The sequence below is a fragment of the Gossypium hirsutum genome, chromosome D11 (assembly GCF_007990345.1).
Source record: "Gossypium hirsutum isolate 1008001.06 chromosome D11, Gossypium_hirsutum_v2.1, whole genome shotgun sequence".
In the NCBI taxonomy this organism is placed as follows: Eukaryota; Viridiplantae; Streptophyta; class Magnoliopsida; order Malvales; family Malvaceae; genus Gossypium; species Gossypium hirsutum.
This window is the reverse complement of record NC_053447.1, coordinates 26,801,321-26,820,211: the sequence shown is the minus strand read 5'-3', so window position 1 is coordinate 26,820,211 and position 18,891 is coordinate 26,801,321. Positions and strand designations below refer to the sequence as shown.

The window sequence follows — 18,891 nt, the reverse complement described above, 5'->3', positions numbered from 1 at the left end:
GATTTCTTTATTATATCATGTTTATTATAATTGGAGGCTAATCATGACACATGAATAGATAAATTTTGATTTGAAATCCACACATTTTTTGTAATTGTAATTATGAAATAAAGCATCACTAGAGGTGTTTAGAAGTCTGTTCTACCAGATTTGTTGCATTCCTCGAAGTGAATGCAAATATAAAGAAAATAAAAGATATAATCATGGACCAATAAAAGTGGGAACAATGAAAGTTCTCAAGATAATTCTTCAAAGGGTAAAGATAACTTATGTTATCAATGTGATATGAAAGATTATTGGCCACATATGTGGCGTATGCCCAAATATTTTGTTTCTGTTAATATTCTTTGAGGAAGGATATGAGAATGTAGTAATGAATTCTATCATTACAGATAGAAAATATTTATCTTATTTGGTACTGAAACAAACAAATATTATTCCAATATTTAATAGGACAAAATTAGTTGAAAGCTCTAGAGGAGTTAATATATTAACATCTTGTGATGGTTAATCCATTGGTTTTAAAAGATATTTATAATGGATCTCAAGTTGAGATTGTAAATGAGGAAAATACTATGTTTCATATGCATAAAAAAGAGGATTGGGTTATTGATTTATATTTATTACTCTTGTTAAAAATTGAATTGATTGTGACTATCTTTGTGATTTTCCTTTTTCATCATCCCCATTAAGGGTTTGAAAACAAAATATTTGACTATGAGAGATCTACTTATGAGCAATAGAATATGCTAATTCTATCTAAAGCTCATTATGGTTGGATGCATCCAAAGTTGCAAGTTTTTTTTTTTGGATATTTGAAGATTTTGACATATTCCCTCAAGCGAATATTGCATATAATTGTTTGGCAATTATATTTATTTTGTTGACTTAGTGACATTATAAAATACTCATTGATTTAGACATTTTCAGTAGTAAATGTCACAATAATGCTTATATGTGGATACAAAATAAAAGGAATGACAGTAAAATTATCAATTTGTCACAATTTATATTGACATTATTAGTACAATTAAAATGCATATTAAAGTAAACTAGAAGTTTACTAATACAAATGCATTTACTACTTGGCGTGACCAGTTAGACCATCCTAGATCATATACAATGCGAAAATTAATTGAGAATTCATATGGACATTCATTAAAGAACCATAAGATTCTTTAATTTAAAAAATTCTCATTTGTCACTTGTCCTCAATAAAAACCGATTCTTAGAAACTCACTAGCTAAAGTTGATATTAAATGTCTTACATTTTTGAAATTAATATGGGCCCATTCATCCACCATGTGGATGGTTTTGATATTATATGATTTTGGCAGATGCATCTACAAAATAATCACGTATGTGTTATCAACTTGCAACCTGTCATTTGCAAGATTGATTGTTTAAATAATTAATTTCAGATCATGCAATTAAAACAATTCATATTGCTAATACTGATGAGTTTATATCTAAGTTTTTTATTGACTGAGTTTGAAAAACTTTTGTAAAAGTTTGTTATTTATGCACATAATTATTTAGAGAAATTATTGATTGAACACCTCTGATTAATGTCTAAACCATTACTTGTGAGGACTGAACTTCCTTTTTTAACATGAGATTATGTTGATTTACGTGTTGTACGCATCAAGCCAATAAATTATAAATGATCTCCTGTACAATTGGTTTTTGATCAAGAGCTAAATATTTCTCATCTTTGAATTTTTGTATGTGCATATATGTTCCAATTGCTCCACCACAACGCATAAAGATGAGTGAATCCTCAAAGAAAGTTGGGAATATATATTAATTACAAGTTTATTTGTATTATTAAATGTTTTGAATATATTGGAGATTCAATTATGACATGATTTGTTATTACAATTTTGATTCGATAGTTTCCCTAACATTAGAGGGAGAGAAATAATAACTTGTAATGAGTTAGAGGGAGAGTAATTTGAACCAAAAGTTCAACAAGGATAACTCATTACAAGTTATGTAACACCCCTTACCCGTATTCAACACCGAAATAGGGTACGAGGCATTACTAGAACACATACACTTGTAAACGTATTTAGCCGAGTTATAAAACTTCATCTAAATTAAAACTTTCAAATTATTAACATGCTTTTAAAATTCTTCATAATATATCATCAAAATATTATATTCATAATAAATAGGACCTACAAGACCCGATACATATTCATGTAGTTTACAAGTCTTAATAATTCAATGTTTCATTTCCATTTCATTCAATTCACAAATTTCTCATGTTCACAATTCAAATCATTAAGTTCAATTTTAATACGTATTTACCATTTAACTCAACCTTTATCAATTGTACCATTCATTTACACATTTATGAAATTCTCAATTTTGCAATGAAAATATCAATTTAGCTTAAATAACAACATCAATTCAACTCATCATCCTAGTATAAATTCACTACCACTTATCCATTTACTATAATTCTTTTGGGCCCATTTGTCACTTACCATCCTTAATCAAAGTAGGGAACGATTACAGAAAATTGAGTACTTCACTTCCACTTTGCCATAGTATAACTATGGTCTTGCGTATGACCACTTAGCACTTTCTGAAGCCATAGCCCTGCCATGGTCTTACATGGATCACATTTATCACTTGTCACTTGTCACTGATCAGATAAGTGTAGCTAAAGCTACCACTTATCACTTGTCACTTGTCACCGATCAAATAAGTGTAGCTAAAGCTACCACTTATCACTTGTCACTTATCACTGATCAGATAAGTGTAGCTAGAACTACCACTTATCACTTGTCACTGATCAGAAGTACTCAAATCCGACGTTCCACTCAATTTGATCATTTATTCGGTTTTCCCATTTTTATTTTATTCTCAATTCATAAACAAATATATCTCCTCATACAATATATAATTCATGAAATTAACATGTAATCATTAAATTTCAACCATATAAACTTAATATTTTATTACATTTCTACACTCGTTTCCTATGCATATCACACAAGATATAAACATATCATTCGACCATAGTTGCAAGCTAGTGTATTTAAACATAACTCTTTTTGGAACTAACCACATGATAAACCATTTCACTAGAGATTACATAATTTAAACCTTACCACCCCCTTTTTTTTATCACAAGCATATTTCCAATTAGGCACTTACCATTTCAACATATAACTTATAAATTTAACGTGGCATAATCCAGCCACTACTTGGCCAAAGCCTAAACATGTACACCAAATATGTTTGCCAAATACACATATAGCATAGGCATTATAAGCATGGATGAGCACAACATTTATTCATTTATCACGCTTATCAACATGTGTTAATTCATAAACCATTCATGACATTACTTCATGTCAAATCATATACCGAATATATCATACATACATACTATGAAACTTTATTTTCACACATGAGTTTAAACGATGACCAATAATGCACAATTATAAGCATCATTTCTATTTCATCATTTATCAATTATAATCAAGCATATGACCAATTATACACAAATCATTCATATATTTTCCCAATTTTCCTCCTCCTCCTCTCCATTCCACATCCTTAATGTGTATAACAGATTTAAACAACATTTTCCATACTATCACTATTTTCCTGTATGTAAATTCAAGTTGTCTATCCGAGTCAAAGTCACTAATTTATTTATATCTCGAGCTACAGAGCTCCAAATTAAGATTCGTTAATTTTACCTAAAACTAAATTCACATATCTTCTTACCATAAAATTTTTAGAATTTTTGGTTTAGCTAAATAGTGCATTTTATTCTTTAAAGTTTCCCCTGTTTCACTACTCGATAGTTTTGACCTCTCTTCACTAAAAATTAATTATCTCACTGTACAGATTTCAGATATTGTTTCTATTTATTTCTCTTGAAAATAGATTCACTGAGTATTCTAAACATATAAACTTTATCCAACAATTATTTTTTTAAAATTTTTTAAAATTTTCCAAAGTCAGAACAGGGGATTCCAAACTCATTCTGACTCTATCTAACTAAACTTCAAATATCTCAAAATATATAACTCTCTTGCTTGCTCTGTTTCTTTTATGTAAAAATAGACTCATTAAGCTTAAATTTCAAATACTATTCAGCCTCTAATTCAATGTCCACCATTTTCGGTGAATTTTCAAATTCACACAGCTGTTGCTATCTAAACTGTTTTGTTGCTAAATGTACTATTTCATAATTTCACTTTTTCTAACTTTTCTTTTTATCGATCAATGTCAATTTCTCGTCTTTCTTGATTTATAACAATACATTTAACTTATTTAACACTCACATTATTCAATTTAGTTCAAAAATCACTATTTGGAAAAATTACATTTTTGCCCCTAAACTTTTCATTAATTCCTATTTCGTCCCTAGGCTCGAAAAATGAAATTCATGGAATTCAATTCCCTTTTCAAGCCTAAAAAAAATTCATATGTATTTATAATAGTTCATAGATTTCACAAAAATCAAAATTTTTCCTTTGAATTTCACAAGTTTACCATTTAGTCCTTAAATCTCAATTTCACCCAAAATCACTTTGTAAAAGTTGTTTATTTACTAACAACCTTTCATTTTCTGCCATAAATTTTCAATTTTAAGCATGTTCATCCATGACACAATTTCCATACCTTGATAACTTTTCAAATAAATCTTCAAAATAAAGAGAACATGTTATCTCGATCTCAAAAATATAAAAATTATTAAAAACGAGACATGATTACTTACCAATTTATGCCAAGAAAGTCTCTTCTCTCTCTCCTAGGGTTTCCATGTAAATTTTGGGGAAGAAGATGATAGAAAAATATGATATGTCCATCTAATTAATTATCATATTTTAATTTCCCCAAATTCTAATTTAGTCCTTTTTCTTTTTTTCAAATTCCATGGATGATTCATCCATAAAAATCTACCATCTTTTGATTAATAGTCTATTTACCATATAAGGACATCTAGTTTTGAATTTCATAACTATTTAACCCTTCTAGCTTCTAGAATTCAATTTCTACATTTTATACAAATAGGTCCTTTCCTTAATTAATCACTAAATCGATAAAATTTTCATATCAGTATTTTCATGCAACCTTCCTATTATAATGCAACCCATGTCATAATTTTAAAATAATTTTTTCCTTGTCGGATTTGTGGTCCAGAAACCACTATTCCGACTAGACCCAAAAATCGGGCTGTTACAAGTTAACTGTTAGATGTATTTACAAAATTAATAAGAATAACCAATTGTTATATACCATCTAATATTTTAATTTAAATTAAAGTCCCAGTAGGACAATCAGTTAGAATAAATAATAGATTGATCAGTTCCAAGTATGAAAATTCTTCTAGATGATCATATAGTGGAGATTTAGGTACCTGAAACTGAGGATTAAAATAATTAAAATAAGAGATCTCGATAAGTTATATCGATTCGAGAAAATGTGGAATCAAATAATAAAAATAGTCGACAATGATTTTGCATGCAATATTATTATTGAAATAATGAAATAAAAGGAGGATCTTGAATAAATCTATTGAGAAATATAGATATGGAATAAATTGATCAAAATAGAAAGATACAACTCAAGTAAAATTAAATTAGTGGATTTTTTGCACCAGTAGTCCAAATATCTAAAGGTATAAAGCCAGTAAGGGTGCAAATGAAGTAGTTTTGCAAAAGTGGAATAAAAATATGAAGTTTTTCGCGAAGTCCTAGCATTGGTTATAAAAAGATAAAATATTCTTTTGTGGTGGATGCAATAACTTTTAGATATATTATTTTAACAATTCATAAAAGATTTAACTTGCATCTAATGGTTGTTGTTACAACCTTTTATGAACCATTATATAGTAAAGCTTATATTAAAATCCTTGAAGGATTTAGGATGCTAGAAGCATATTGAAATTCTTGAGAAATTGTTCATTTATATGAATTGAAATAATTTGAATATATGTGGTAAATAGTAGTTAAAGGAGGATTACAAAATGATCCAAAATACCTATTTGTGTTTTTATAGAAAAGTCATGATTAAAGTTTGCTATGATTATTGTTGAAACTTCTAAAGAGATCAAAATATATTTCCCCCAAATTTTCCATCACTCATGACTTTCGAAAGAATGGTGATATAAATGCTTAGCAAATACATTCAAATAGTCATTTGAAAAACTAGTATTCAAGATTGAATACGTAGAATATGAGAAAGTATGTGATATTTTCATGAGGGGAGTAAATACGCGTTGTACTTTTTTCCCTTAACTGAGGTTTTATCCCATTGGGTTTTCCTGGTAAGGTTTTTACAGAGGCAACATATCATGCGTAGTATAGATACGTGTACTCTTTTTCCTTGACTAGGATTTTTTTTCCCACAAGGTTTTTATCTTAGTAAGGTTTTAATGAGGTACATTATCTACCAATGGACATCTAAGGGGAGTGTTATAAATATCTTATTAAGTGGATGTCCACCAAGATCAAGATAAGTTTTGATGTATTTTAAATTCTAATAGTCATTAGAAGTAGATATCTACTTCGTTTATACTTCTTATGCCTATAAATAGAGAATTTGAAGAAGCTTTGTAAATATTCCAATTGATCGATAAAATACACTCTCTTTTGCTCTCCCATTTTCTTTGTTCTTTACTCTCTGTCTATTTATTTTATAACAATTTAAACATAATTAAACAATAATTAATTATAACTATTATAAATAAATATTAATAAATAAAATTGTTAAACAATAATTAATTATTAATATTTATTTATAATTGATTAATATTTAATTGTTTTAAAATAAAATTATTAGTATTTATTTATAAATTCTCTATAATTTTTTATTTTATTTATTGATAAGATTTTATATTATTATTTTAAGATGATGATACACTATACTTAGGGTGAGTTTGGATGGGCGGTGCGTTTAGCTGCGGTTAGTGTAAAAACAACGGTGACGGTGAGGTTAGATACTGTAGTGATACTATAGAATGAGACAAAAAGTAAGTTAAACGCACCGTACGCATCTAATCGCCCATCCAAACCCACCCTTATACACGATGGTGCATTATTTTTTCCAATAATTTTCTTAAAAGTAATTGGTTATGTAGTCTTCTTTTCTCAAATAAGTTTATATAATATATATGAGTCGCGACCTGCTTATGAACTCAATCTCATGTTTTGTATTGTTGGAGGCGATATGGTAAATAAAACACAAACTTAGGGCCAGTTCTTCATTGCTTTTGAAAAGTGCTGTGGAAAAGTGTTTTTGAAAAGTTTGATTTAAAATTTGAGTGTTTAACATTGCTGTCAAAAAGTGCTTTTGAGAAATAAAATGTTCATTTTAGACATTTTATTATCAAGTAACAAATATGCATTTAAATAATATTTAAATTAGTTAATATTATTATATTTTAATAAGAATATAAAAATATTATTATAACTTGTTGTTAATATTTTAATATATGAAATATAAATATTAAATATTTTTAAGCAATAAATATTAATTATTTATAAAATTTAATTAGAATATATAAACTATATTTTAAATATTTAAATATAACCATTAAATATTTGTAATTAGTATTTTAAAAAATATTTTTTTTTTAATTAATGATTTTAACACAATTGTAATTAAGCACCAAGAAAAAAAAATAAAAATACTATATTATTAAAGGGGTGAAAAAGTAATTAAGCATCAAAAGTACTTTTAGAAGAGGAAAAGCTAAAATTTTTAACTTCTCCTTTTCAACTTCTTTTCAGAAGTGCTTCTAAAAATTTCAGCCAAAACAGCTTGTTTTTCATAGCTTTTCTTTCAAAAGTGCTTTTGGAGTCAAAAGTGTTTTTTTTTAAGCAATGAAGAACTGGAACTTAATCCTATTATATTATTGATAATTACAGTGAAAACCACATTATTAAGTTATATGGTATTTCTGGAGAATGGCGTCCTTATCATTCAAGGTTGCTTCCAGCAACTTCCAGCACAAATCTATACCTCACATCATTCCTCTCCAATCTCTCAAAAGCCTTGTTTATATAATCCATCTTCACCACCTCTATCATTGTACTCAGTCCCTTCTCTGCCCAAAAATCCAGTATTTCCTGTGTTTCTTCCATGCTTCCTATGAAACTCCCTGTCAATGATTTATTCCCTGCATTGCATGACAGTAATGTAAATCAAATTACTTGCAAATTATATATATAAACGAATGAACAAAAAAGTTTGGTTAGTTTTCTTTTGATCTTAAACAGAAAATCTGGCTGGCATACCTAAAATCAATTCATCATTGTTGAAATGCAGGGGCTTAGTGGAAACCCCAACAAAAATCAGCTTCCCACCAGCTTTGAGAAGCGAAATGTAAGGCTCCAGAGAATGGAAAGCGGGGACAGTGTCGAGAATGTAATCGAGGCTGGCTGCTGCTCCCTCCATCTCTGCCGCATTAGAGCTCACAAGGAAAGCATCGGCGTGCAAATGCTCTAAAGCCTCCACTTTCTTCTTTTCTGAAGAACTTATCACGGTTACGTGATGCCCCATTGCCTTTGCTATCAGCACTGCCAAATGCCCGACTCCGCCGAGCCCCAAAATTCCGGCCTTGATAGCCTTATCAGAGTTATTGAACTGCTTCAAGGGACTATAAGCCGTCACTCCAGCACATAAGAGCGGTGCTGCCTGCTCTGGTGCTAGTTTCTCGGGTATCTGCACCACAAACCTGCATCCACTCTAATGTTAATTACCAGGGATTGTACTTCCAAAAGTTAGTACTCTTTGTGCTGGTTTATTCTTGCTTACTTTTGATGAACCACCATGGCAGAAGAAAAGCCACCATGAGTGGGAGTTCCATCTTTGTTGACGGCACCATATGTAAAGACCCTCTGGTTGCAGTACTGTTCATTATTGGAGTTGCAAGACAAGCATTTCCCACAAGAGCTTACCAGGCACCCAACTCCAACCTTGTCTCCAAGCTTGAATTTGTTTACTTCTGAACCCACTTCCACGACCTCGCCCACCACTTCATGCCTATATCAAAGACCGGTAAAGTAAAACCGAGAACAAACATAGGGAAAACAAGGTGGATAAAGAATCATGAACGACACAGGATTGCATGGGGCCTACCCTGGAACCAATGGGTAGTTGATGGGCATAAGCTCACCCCTCATCTGGTGTAGATCAGTGTGATCTACTCCACAATACAATACCTTCAACACCACATCTTCTGGACCTGTTTTCCTATCAATAATGGCATTGAAACATCAATTAGCATTCATCATTTTTTAGACTTGAGATGCAAGATGAGAGGGAGAAAAAGAGAAAGAAATTAGAAACCTGAGAGTGAATGAATAAGGTGAAAGATGTGCTGATACATCTCTGGCAGCCCATCCAATGACCCTTCTTCCCTCCATTCTCTGCTTCAACCGATTCCTGTAGTAGTAGACTTGAGGATTACTTTAACAAGAGACTGACGGAAATGCAGTGCGGTTCTTTGGGACTTTATATCCACAAAAAACGTCGTTATCATTGCTTCTTGCCCAAGTTCATTTATGGTTGCGGTTGCTTTGTTTTTCAACTGTTACTCCACAATTCAATTCGCCGGCCTTATTATATTGAACTAAATAATGTTGATGTGAAATATTCGGTCTACTGACTCGGCACTTGAGGCGGCTTTTACGAAGAAAGGATTAAAAATATTGTTGTTGGGACCATTTGACGAAGAGATTAGGCTTAAAAAATTCTTCTGTCACCATATTAAATCCGTCACAAAGAAAATGAAATCAGCGAGAAAGATAATACTGAGCTATGTTTTCGCTTATCCTTTGTTTCACCTTCTAGGACCTGATTACAAGCTGAGCTGGTCTTTTTGGGTATAGATCAAATTTTTAATTTTGTTACAACTAACAAATTAAGCAAAATAAAGTTGAAGAGACTGCAAATAATTGAGAAAGACATTGTTCCGACATTCCATAACTTTGTTTATCAGAGCATATCTCAAATATAAAGTTGGAAATCCCATAACATTTTTAATTTTCTATGAGCTCAGCATCCCACCATATTATTTGTTGTGAAGCTGCTGAGATCATCGCTCACGTCATGGCCAACTTATTACAAAATATTCACCAAAAAGAACAGAAGGGTTTTGATTTCGTTTCAAACATGGGGACAAATTGCCTTGTCTGACTTCGATTCCTTCCCAAAACCTATACTATTATCTATATCTATAATAGATCAGGTTGGGTCGAGTTCGGATAAATGCTAAAATCGGAATCCAGCCCATCCATCATAATTAAAGTGTTATAATAAACTCTCATCTTACATAAATATTAGAAAAATAATTAAAATACAATTACACAACGTAAATAAACATATAGTCCAAATATATATAATAAATTAGCTCATAATAAACATTAATAAATTTAATTAGTACGTATATATATAATAAACATTAATGTATATTAAATTGATTAACATATATGAATATGTGATTATTATATAAATTAGTTTAATAATATTAAAATATAAAATTATCTGTTATAATATTGACAATGTTAATAAAAGAATTTCTATTTATTAATTAATACTATGCTTAAAATTTTTTAATTTCAATTACTTATTAAATATATATATATGGTTTTTTTACTAAAACGATTTCAAATTAAAATACCATTTAATAATTAAAATAAAGTTAATTTTTTTACAAAATTATCTAAAAATATTAAAAATTATGTTTGGTAAAAATTTTAAAATAACAGGTACGATAATTATCATTTAAAATACTATTTTTTTACAATATTTTACCATACTATTTTAAAATTTTCAAATGTAATTTTTTATAAAAAAATGGTTAAAAAGAAAATTTAACATCATATTACAAATAAATATTGAAATTCGCTACTATACTTTATCTTTATAGATATTTTTCGTTGTTTTTTTTTTAAATATGAGTAAATTTGAAACTCAATTTTTATGTTTTTAAATTTTACCACTAAACTTTAAATTTGGTTGATCCGCCACCAACTTTCAATCTTTTTAATTAAATTCTATCGCTCAATATTAATTTAGAAGATTTGAAAACAAATTTTAATAATAACTCTTCTTTCAAATATTTTATTTCAATAGTTAATAATAAGTTAATTTATAAAACATCAAAAATTAACAAATTAGCTTAGAATTCTAAAATTAATAAAATAAATAGTTGAAAAATAATATATATAAAGTAAATTTATTTTATAAAATAATTGTTTTTATTAATTTTGACATTATATTGTTTTAATTATTGATGTTGAATATTAAGATAAAAGAATTTATTAAATCTTTTCAAATTATTTTAAACTAAAATTGAATAGAAAATTTCAATAAAAAAATTAAATTTTGGAGATAAAATTCAATTAAGTAAATGTAAAATGGCAAACTTTAATATAGAGTTAAAGCATAGTTGTAAATTTACCTTTATTTATAACCACAATGATAAATATCAATTACAGTTAAATATATTGGCAAATTTCAGTTTTACCTAATGACAATATTGCATATAAAATGTACTTTTAAAGTTTAGTGGTAAACTTTCAAAACAAATTAAAATATATTTTATTAATACATACAATCAATCCATGCACAACACAAGTAAGAAAACTAGTTATATATGTAACACCCCTTACCTAGATTGAATTGATATATCACGGGAATGAGATGTCACATTTGGACATTAAGGGCCCGCTCTTCTGCACATTTTAGACGGACTTTTTCAGAAAAAAGTCCTTTTTCTCTTAAAAGTAATAAAGAATGGCCTCCTTTCACCTAAAAATTTCACCATCAGAAAAGGGCTTTTCTCCAGATGAAGAAGCTAAAAATTTCTCATTTTCTTCAGCTTGAAGTGCTTTTGGCTGATAATTGACCAAATTAACTTGTCTTCTCCCCCAAACGTCCTTTCCCCCTGCTGGTTCTTTGGAGCTGTATACCCTTTTTTTTCACATTTTCGGCTTTCAAAGCTCTTTCCTGTTCTTTGTTCCTCTTCCGTAGGTGAGAGTTTCTTTTCTTTTTCTTCTCTTTAAATAGTTTGGGTATAGTTCTGTTACGAGAAATTACTATTCATCTGCATATGTAGGCACAAATTGCCAGTGTCTTTTTCTCTCTATATTCTTTGAAGATCGAAAAAGAAAAAAAAAGGGTTCATCAAAATCTTGAAAGGATTTCACTTCACAATTTAACATTAGGTCTTGATTGTTCACAGAGCTGACCGGTATGAGATTGATGGATACGTGTATAATTCCGCTGAGGAGCCAAAGATATTGATGACTGGGAAATGGAATGAGTCAATGAGTTATCAACCTTGTGATATTTAAGGGGAACCACTTCCAGGCACTGAACTAAAGGAGGTTCGTCTTTTTCAGCATCTCTGAGTTGTTTTAATCTTTTATTCTTCTCGGAAACACTCTCTTAGTTCTTTTGATGCTTGTATTCTGGAATATTCTTTTTTTTCCTGTCAAAAAATTACCGGAACAAAGAATGATGTTTCTTTACATGGGATTCTTAATCAGAAAGTAATTTATTCATGCTGAGCCTTCCCCCATAGTTATTAACTTTGGACTTTTGAGACAAGATTTCCTGTCAGAATGGTGAAAACAGATTTGTTTTCCAAGTATCATATGTATTACTTTTCTCAATAGCTTCAGATATGCTAAATAAATGGTGCTGCTTCTAACAATGAACAAGAGAGCCCTGGTGCCTGGTTTCAGTAGTATTTTATCTGCGATGTTGAAAGTTTTGTTTACATATTATAACGTTTTCTCTATTGACATGATGAGTGCTTTGATTTCAAATTTGAAGCAGTCGATGACTAATATGCTTACATTTGCTAATAATTTGTGACGCTTTAAGAAGTACAGAAAAGATTATGCCCCCAATACTGAAGTGCTTGTCATTACTCTGTTGCTGTTATGCAGGCATGGAAACTTGTTGATGCTCCAAAAAATGATAAATTCCAGTACACACATTTTGTGCATAAGATTAACAGCTTTGATACTGCTTTAAAGAAGCTATTGGCATCTGATTCTCGCCTACGTCCCGACAGATATGCACTAGAGCAGAGTGACCTCTCTAAGGCAGGCTTTGAAAAGAGCAGGTTTCTCCCCTCCCCATCAAACTAGATTTTGGAATTTATGTTTATTTATGCACATCATGTTGCTAATTGTATGAGCGTTGTTAATGGCGGTGAAACAGGTTATGGTGTTGTAATTCTTTTAGAATTAGTGTTCCTTTTTTCTATTATGCCTCTTTTTCTTTACTACTTTGCTCTGCTTTGTGCCTCTACTGCTTTGGTCTGCTTTTTGCTTTAGATATTACTAGATCCCCACCAATCAGTTAGTGCAGGTGTTTAATATGTCCTTCCCATGAATTTGATTGCCATCTTATGCTTCATTGTTATAAAATACTCTTAGGGATGAAACCTAGGTTGGACATAAATTGCTTCTACTATGTGAGTTTATGACCATTTATCTGCCTCATTTGTGAATTAGATTCTTTTATGATAGTAGCTAACTACTCTATTCTTTCATCACCTAATAAAATAGCAGCCGTAGCTTTCACAAGGCATACACGTGTTTGGCTTTAGGATTTATTTTATTTGTTTTATCATACTTATACAGTAGCTGGGATCAAAGAGATGACCCCAGCACACACCTATTTCAGAAGAACCAGAAAAAAAAACCATAATAATAAATTACTGTATTGATTGAATGTATGATAAAATAATTAAATAAACACGTTTGGTTTTAATAATAATTGAAAGTGGAAAGCATAGTGCATGATTTGTATATGCCATTACCATCCCATTTTGACAAAATAATATATCATGGGTTCACAAATTTCTCAGTTTTGAGGAATGCGTTTATGGAAGAACTGGAATAAAGGTCCTAAACAGGGATATAATACGTAGGGTAGCAGCTTCTTAATTTCCTCTGCTCATCTATGATCTTCTTAAGAGTTTGAAAGTGTTGATTTAAGCTGGTATTTGTTGAGACAAATGATTTCAACTATGGCTTCTTTTCTTGTTTCAATCTTCCTTTCTCTCATTGTCTTATTTTGCTCTCCTTCTGTTTGTTGAAATTCCCCAATCAATTCCATTTCTTGCTTCTTTTTTCTTAAGAAATGTGGGATTGTTTGTTACTAAGATTTTTTGGGTTCTTGTTTTTCTCGTTCATTTAAGGAAAGAAAATAAATTTCAACTGAAACTTAGCTTTTTGATTATTTGATCCCCGTTTCATATGATGAGATCCAAAGTGATCATTTCTTCTTGTATTTGGACTGGGCTTGAAAATGTTTGTTTTGTTCTTGAATTTGTTAGTACTGGGTGGATTAGTTCATTCATGTAGTAGATATTTGATACAATGGTTAACATAATTGAATCAATGCACTTCACAAGATATTGATTAAAATTTTAAACCTCATTTTAATGGTAAAATATCATGGTGTCATGGAGTTGCAAATGCTGGTCCTCATCCATTGTTCAAAGTTCATAAAGTTAGAAACGTCTAATGTAAATTTCTTGACCAATCAGTTCCATTGGCTAGATGGTTTGACCCATATTATCAGATCTGTTTGTTTTTAGCCTATTTTTTGTAATGTCTGTTAATGAGTTTCTTCTTATAAACTTCTTTTGATTCTTAGGCTCAGATGTGAATGACTAAAACATTTGCTTCCCATATTTTCTTTTTTGTTTTATATGATTTTTTTAACACTTAACTTAGGTTGGAAACTTCTCTTATCACATTACTTGTTAAGGCTAGAGGCCAAATTTTACTTCTTCCTAATATCAACAATCTTTTACAACAAGATTTTGATGTGCTGCAACAATCTGTTGACCAATATTTTCATGATTGGCTTTTGCAAACACTGCAGCTTGTACACTTTTACTCGTGTCTAAATATAGATGTCATTTCTATCCCCTTTTCTATTTGTGCATTCAATATTTTGGGTGAGATATGCTAGGGAAACTCTTTTCATGGTCATAATAAATTCTTTACTGATTGCTTTACAGAGAGGCAACTTTCTTCAAAGTAAGTTTGAATGGCAGTTTATTTTTTTGCAACCCTTGGGGATTTTCTCCTTTTTTTCTTTTGCAAGTTTAAAGTGATGCTGATGAAGACGACAATGATGATGGTGATGATGACGGTGAATCAAACAATTCAAGTGGTTTTGAAATGGAATTAACAAGAGATGCTATAGCTTCTAGTTTAATTAATTCATTTTAAATTGTAAATGCTATTGTAAAATTTTTAGTATTTATATTTGGTATATAAATATTATCCCTTTTTAAAACTTTAATCCAAATATATGTAATATTTTAATTTGTTAGGTTTATGTTTTCTATGTTATGTTAATATATAATATGAGTTATATATTCAAATACATTTTAAAATAAAATAATACAAATGTGTTAAAAACATTAATTAAAAATAAAAAATAATTTTTATAATAATACAATTGTGTCAATATATAATTACAAATATTTAATTTTTATATTTAAATATTTAAATATAGTTTATATATTCTAATTAAATTTTATAAATAATTAATATTAGTTAATTAGAAATATTTAAAATTAATATTATATATTAAAATATTAACAATAAGTTATAATAAATTATTTTTATATTTTTGCTAAAATATCATAATATTAACTAATTTGAACATTATTTAAATACATATTTGTTACTTTATAATATCATGTCTAAAATGGACATTTTATTCTTCAAAAGCACTTTTTGACAGTAATACCAAACATTAAAAATTTTCAAAAGTAATTCTCAAAAGCACTTCTCAAAAGTAATGAAGAACTGGCCCTAAGACTTATTAACTTGAACACCAATTTCAAAACTTCATTTTAACACATTTAAGCCCATTTAAAGCTATTTTAGTCATTTCAAGGTTACCCTTAAAGTTTGGTTACAACTGGGGACCATTCAGAGCCTTTTTGGGTCATAATTGGGTAAATAGAGTCAATGTCACGACACTGGAAAATGGGTGTCGCAACTCTGAAGGCAAAATGACTCCAATGTCGAGACACTAACTTGTGGTGTCGCGACACTGAGGGCAGATTACTCACAGTGTCAACCGTTTAAATTTTTAGCCCAATTGTAGACTCAATAAAACACACACTACAGCAAAACAGGCTTTTAGCGGCGTTCATAGCGGTGTTCTAAACAAAAATGACGCAACAAATTGAGCATTCGCGACGAATTTAAATGAACACCACAAAATGTAAGCAATAGCGGCGTTTCCCCAAAAGCGCCGCAAAAGAGTTAAGCCAAACGATGTCGTTTTCTTGTTGAGCTTCAAAGACATTAATGGCACTTTTAAAAATGCCGCAAAAGTCAAGCATTAGTGGCGTTTCTCAAAAGTGCCGCTCGGTTTGTTTTTCGCTTTAGAGACATTAGTGGCACTTTTTAGAAAATGCCGCAAAAAGTCAAGTATTAGCGGCGCTTTTGAGCTTTAGAGACATTAGTGGCGTTTTCTAGAAACGCCGCAAAAGTCAAGCATTAGCGGCGCTTTTTGGATAGCGCCGCAGAACTTTTTAAGCAAACGATGACGTTTTTTTGTTGAGCTTTAGACACATTAGTGGCAATTTTAGAAAAACGCCGCAGAAGTCAAGCATTAGCAGTGCTTTTTGGATAGCAGCCATTTTTGTGATGCTTGTGGAAGCGCCGCAAATATATTTAGCCTAAAAAAACGCCGCTAAAAGCCTGTTTTGCTGTAGTGACATAGGATATGCGGAATAAACAATGCATCATTAACACTAACGTGCATACACTATCTTACATTGAACTGTAGAGTTAACGAATTACACTGAAGTGCCATTATTGCTAGCACCAAAGTACGAAATCATTCGATTACACCATAAGGCCACTATCACTAACGCACATGAAAATTTTCTAATGGCATGCCCTCTATATCCTATTAATTCACATCTTATATACATGTGCATTTAATACATTAAATTCATTACATTCACTTAACAATTAAAGATAAATCAAACATTATACTTTTACAATTTAGTCCTTGTTAATAAGAAAATTCACTATACTCTATATCTCCACTATAATATCACTTTTCATTAATTCACTATTACATCACACCTCATTCAATCCCTATTTATCAATATTTTAGTTCACATGTCTATTTTTTTACTCTTTACAATTTAGTCCCTCATTTCTATTTTTTCAATACACTTAATCTATTCACTTTGTAACTAGAATTAAATTCATATTTTCATTAATCATTAATCAATTTTAATATATAATATTGGCATATTCACAGATAAATTAATCATATAACCATTTTAATATGACTTACACTTATGTTAAATTAGGTAAAGTAAGATTCTTAAAGTACTTACAATCAAGGGTTTGGATGATTTTTTTCTTTTTCCTTGACTATTTTGCTACGTCTTTCACCTTATAAAACCTTGTTGATCACCTCTTTTCTCCTTCTGTTCATTAACATATCACACATATATAAGGTTTAATATCAAAACAATAATCACATATCACTTCTATGCACTTTTAATGAAATAAACATGAAATTCTTAAATAAATCTTATCATTCTTACCTTAAACTTTTATCCAAAACCTTATCTTTACTTTTCTCTCTCCTCCAATATGAACACTAGTTAACTTTACAAGAAACTAAGAATGTTATGAGGTTTCTCTATTGATTTCACTAAAAATCCATAAAATAATTTGAAGTTTTTAAGCTTAAGATGACTAGAAATGGCGGAAATGACTAAAATGAAATAAAATGAAAATTGGTTGAAATGGGAAATGAGGGTGACATGAAAAGGGATGAAGATGGAGAAGGTTCCTCAATTATCTATAACAAAAATCTGTTGGATTTAACATTTAAAATATTAAAAAATATCTAACTTAAGAAAATCTAAACATCATCATATACATCTAGTGGCCCACAATTAATTTTAATTCTTATCCACAATTCATAACACTCTTTAGTTAAATTGCATTTCTAATCTTTCTTTTTTCCTTTAACTTCAATTTAAACATTTTTATTTTTAATTCTCACACATTTGCCCCAAAATTTTTCACACTATTGCGATTTAGTCAATACCTCAAATTAATTTCTCTTAATTCAAAAGCCATTTTTTGCTATGGTATCCAACTATTGTCACACCTGAATCGTAGCTTTAGCTTATTTAATTTTCTTTCAAGTTGATCCTATGGCATTACTTTGTACCAAATTATAATGATTTTGGTTTAATTTTAGCATTACAGTAAATTGGAAAGTCCTTGTATGGTCGATGGAGAGATATTTGGGGTTCACCTAAATTAGTTTAATTGTAACTATAAGATCTAAATTAGTTTAATTGTAACTATAAGATTAGATAAGTTAAGGACAAAAAGATGATGTCCTTAAATTTTATAATGTTATTTTGAGATTGTGGGAAACAGTAATGAGGGGTATACGGAAAGTAGTTAATCGGGGCTAGACAATGTGCTAGAAATTCATTTTCGTCTTTCATTCCTTTCTTGGTTCTTTGCTCTTGAACTGTAAGAAGAGAAGGGAAAAAATTGGCTTGCATGTGGGCAGGAATTTATGATTTAGCTGGATAATTGTGGAATTCGTGAACAATTATTAAAGCAGAAAGAGGAGTGATAGAATGTTTATTTTGCATATTTTACGTGTTCAAATCAATTAATTCTTGAATTAAATCCTGCTAAATTGGTGATTTTATGTTTAAATTCTATTAGGAATAAAATTCAGATGCTTTAATTCAAAAACAAGTAGAAAATGACTAAATTGGAGACAAGCAATAAAAGAGAGGGTCAAATTAGAAATTTGGAGACATTTAAGGGCTGATCAGATTTTTTACGTTGTAAAAGCCATATT

The 18,891-nt window shown here is 29.8% G+C and overlaps 1 protein-coding gene and 1 long non-coding RNA gene across 2 annotated transcripts; one reads left to right on the top strand and one right to left on the bottom strand.

Annotated features, from left to right (window-relative positions):
- Nucleotides 1–7,865: 7,865 nt before the first annotated feature.
- On the bottom strand, nt 7,866–9,582 carry LOC107959681 (cinnamyl alcohol dehydrogenase 1). The gene is made up of 5 exons (XM_041103965.1): nt 9,325–9,582; nt 9,115–9,228; nt 8,791–9,018; nt 8,271–8,710; nt 7,866–8,152 (listed from the first exon to the last, which is right to left on the bottom strand). Exons 1-5 carry the CDS (start codon nt 9,399–9,401, stop codon nt 7,953–7,955), a joined length of 1,059 nt encoding a protein of 352 aa, XP_040959899.1. The 5' UTR covers nt 9,402–9,582; the 3' UTR covers nt 7,866–7,952.
- A 2,123-nt stretch (nt 9,583–11,705) lies between these two features.
- LOC121223037 (uncharacterized) lies at nt 11,706–15,309 on the top strand. Its single transcript, XR_005920383.1, has 4 exons — nt 11,706–12,012; nt 12,224–12,368; nt 12,936–13,114; nt 15,029–15,309. It is a non-coding gene; the product is annotated as an uncharacterized lncRNA (long non-coding RNA).
- Nucleotides 15,310–18,891: the final 3,582 nt, after the last annotated feature.

What these genes read in the sequence shown, in the direction of transcription:
- LOC107959681 (XM_041103965.1), bottom strand. Translation starts at nt 9,401, where the DNA reads ATGGAGGGAAGAAGGGTCATTGGATGGGCTGCCAGAGATGTATCAGCA. An exon ending in AACTACCCATTGGTTCCAGG is followed by an intron (nt 9,019 to 9,114) that starts GTAGGCCCCATG and finishes TCTTTGATATAG; the next exon opens with GCATGAAGTGGTGGGCGAGG. An exon ending in GCCATGGTGGTTCATCAAAA is followed by an intron (nt 8,711 to 8,790) that starts GTAAGCAAGAAT and finishes GAGTGGATGCAG; the next exon opens with GTTTGTGGTGCAGATACCCG.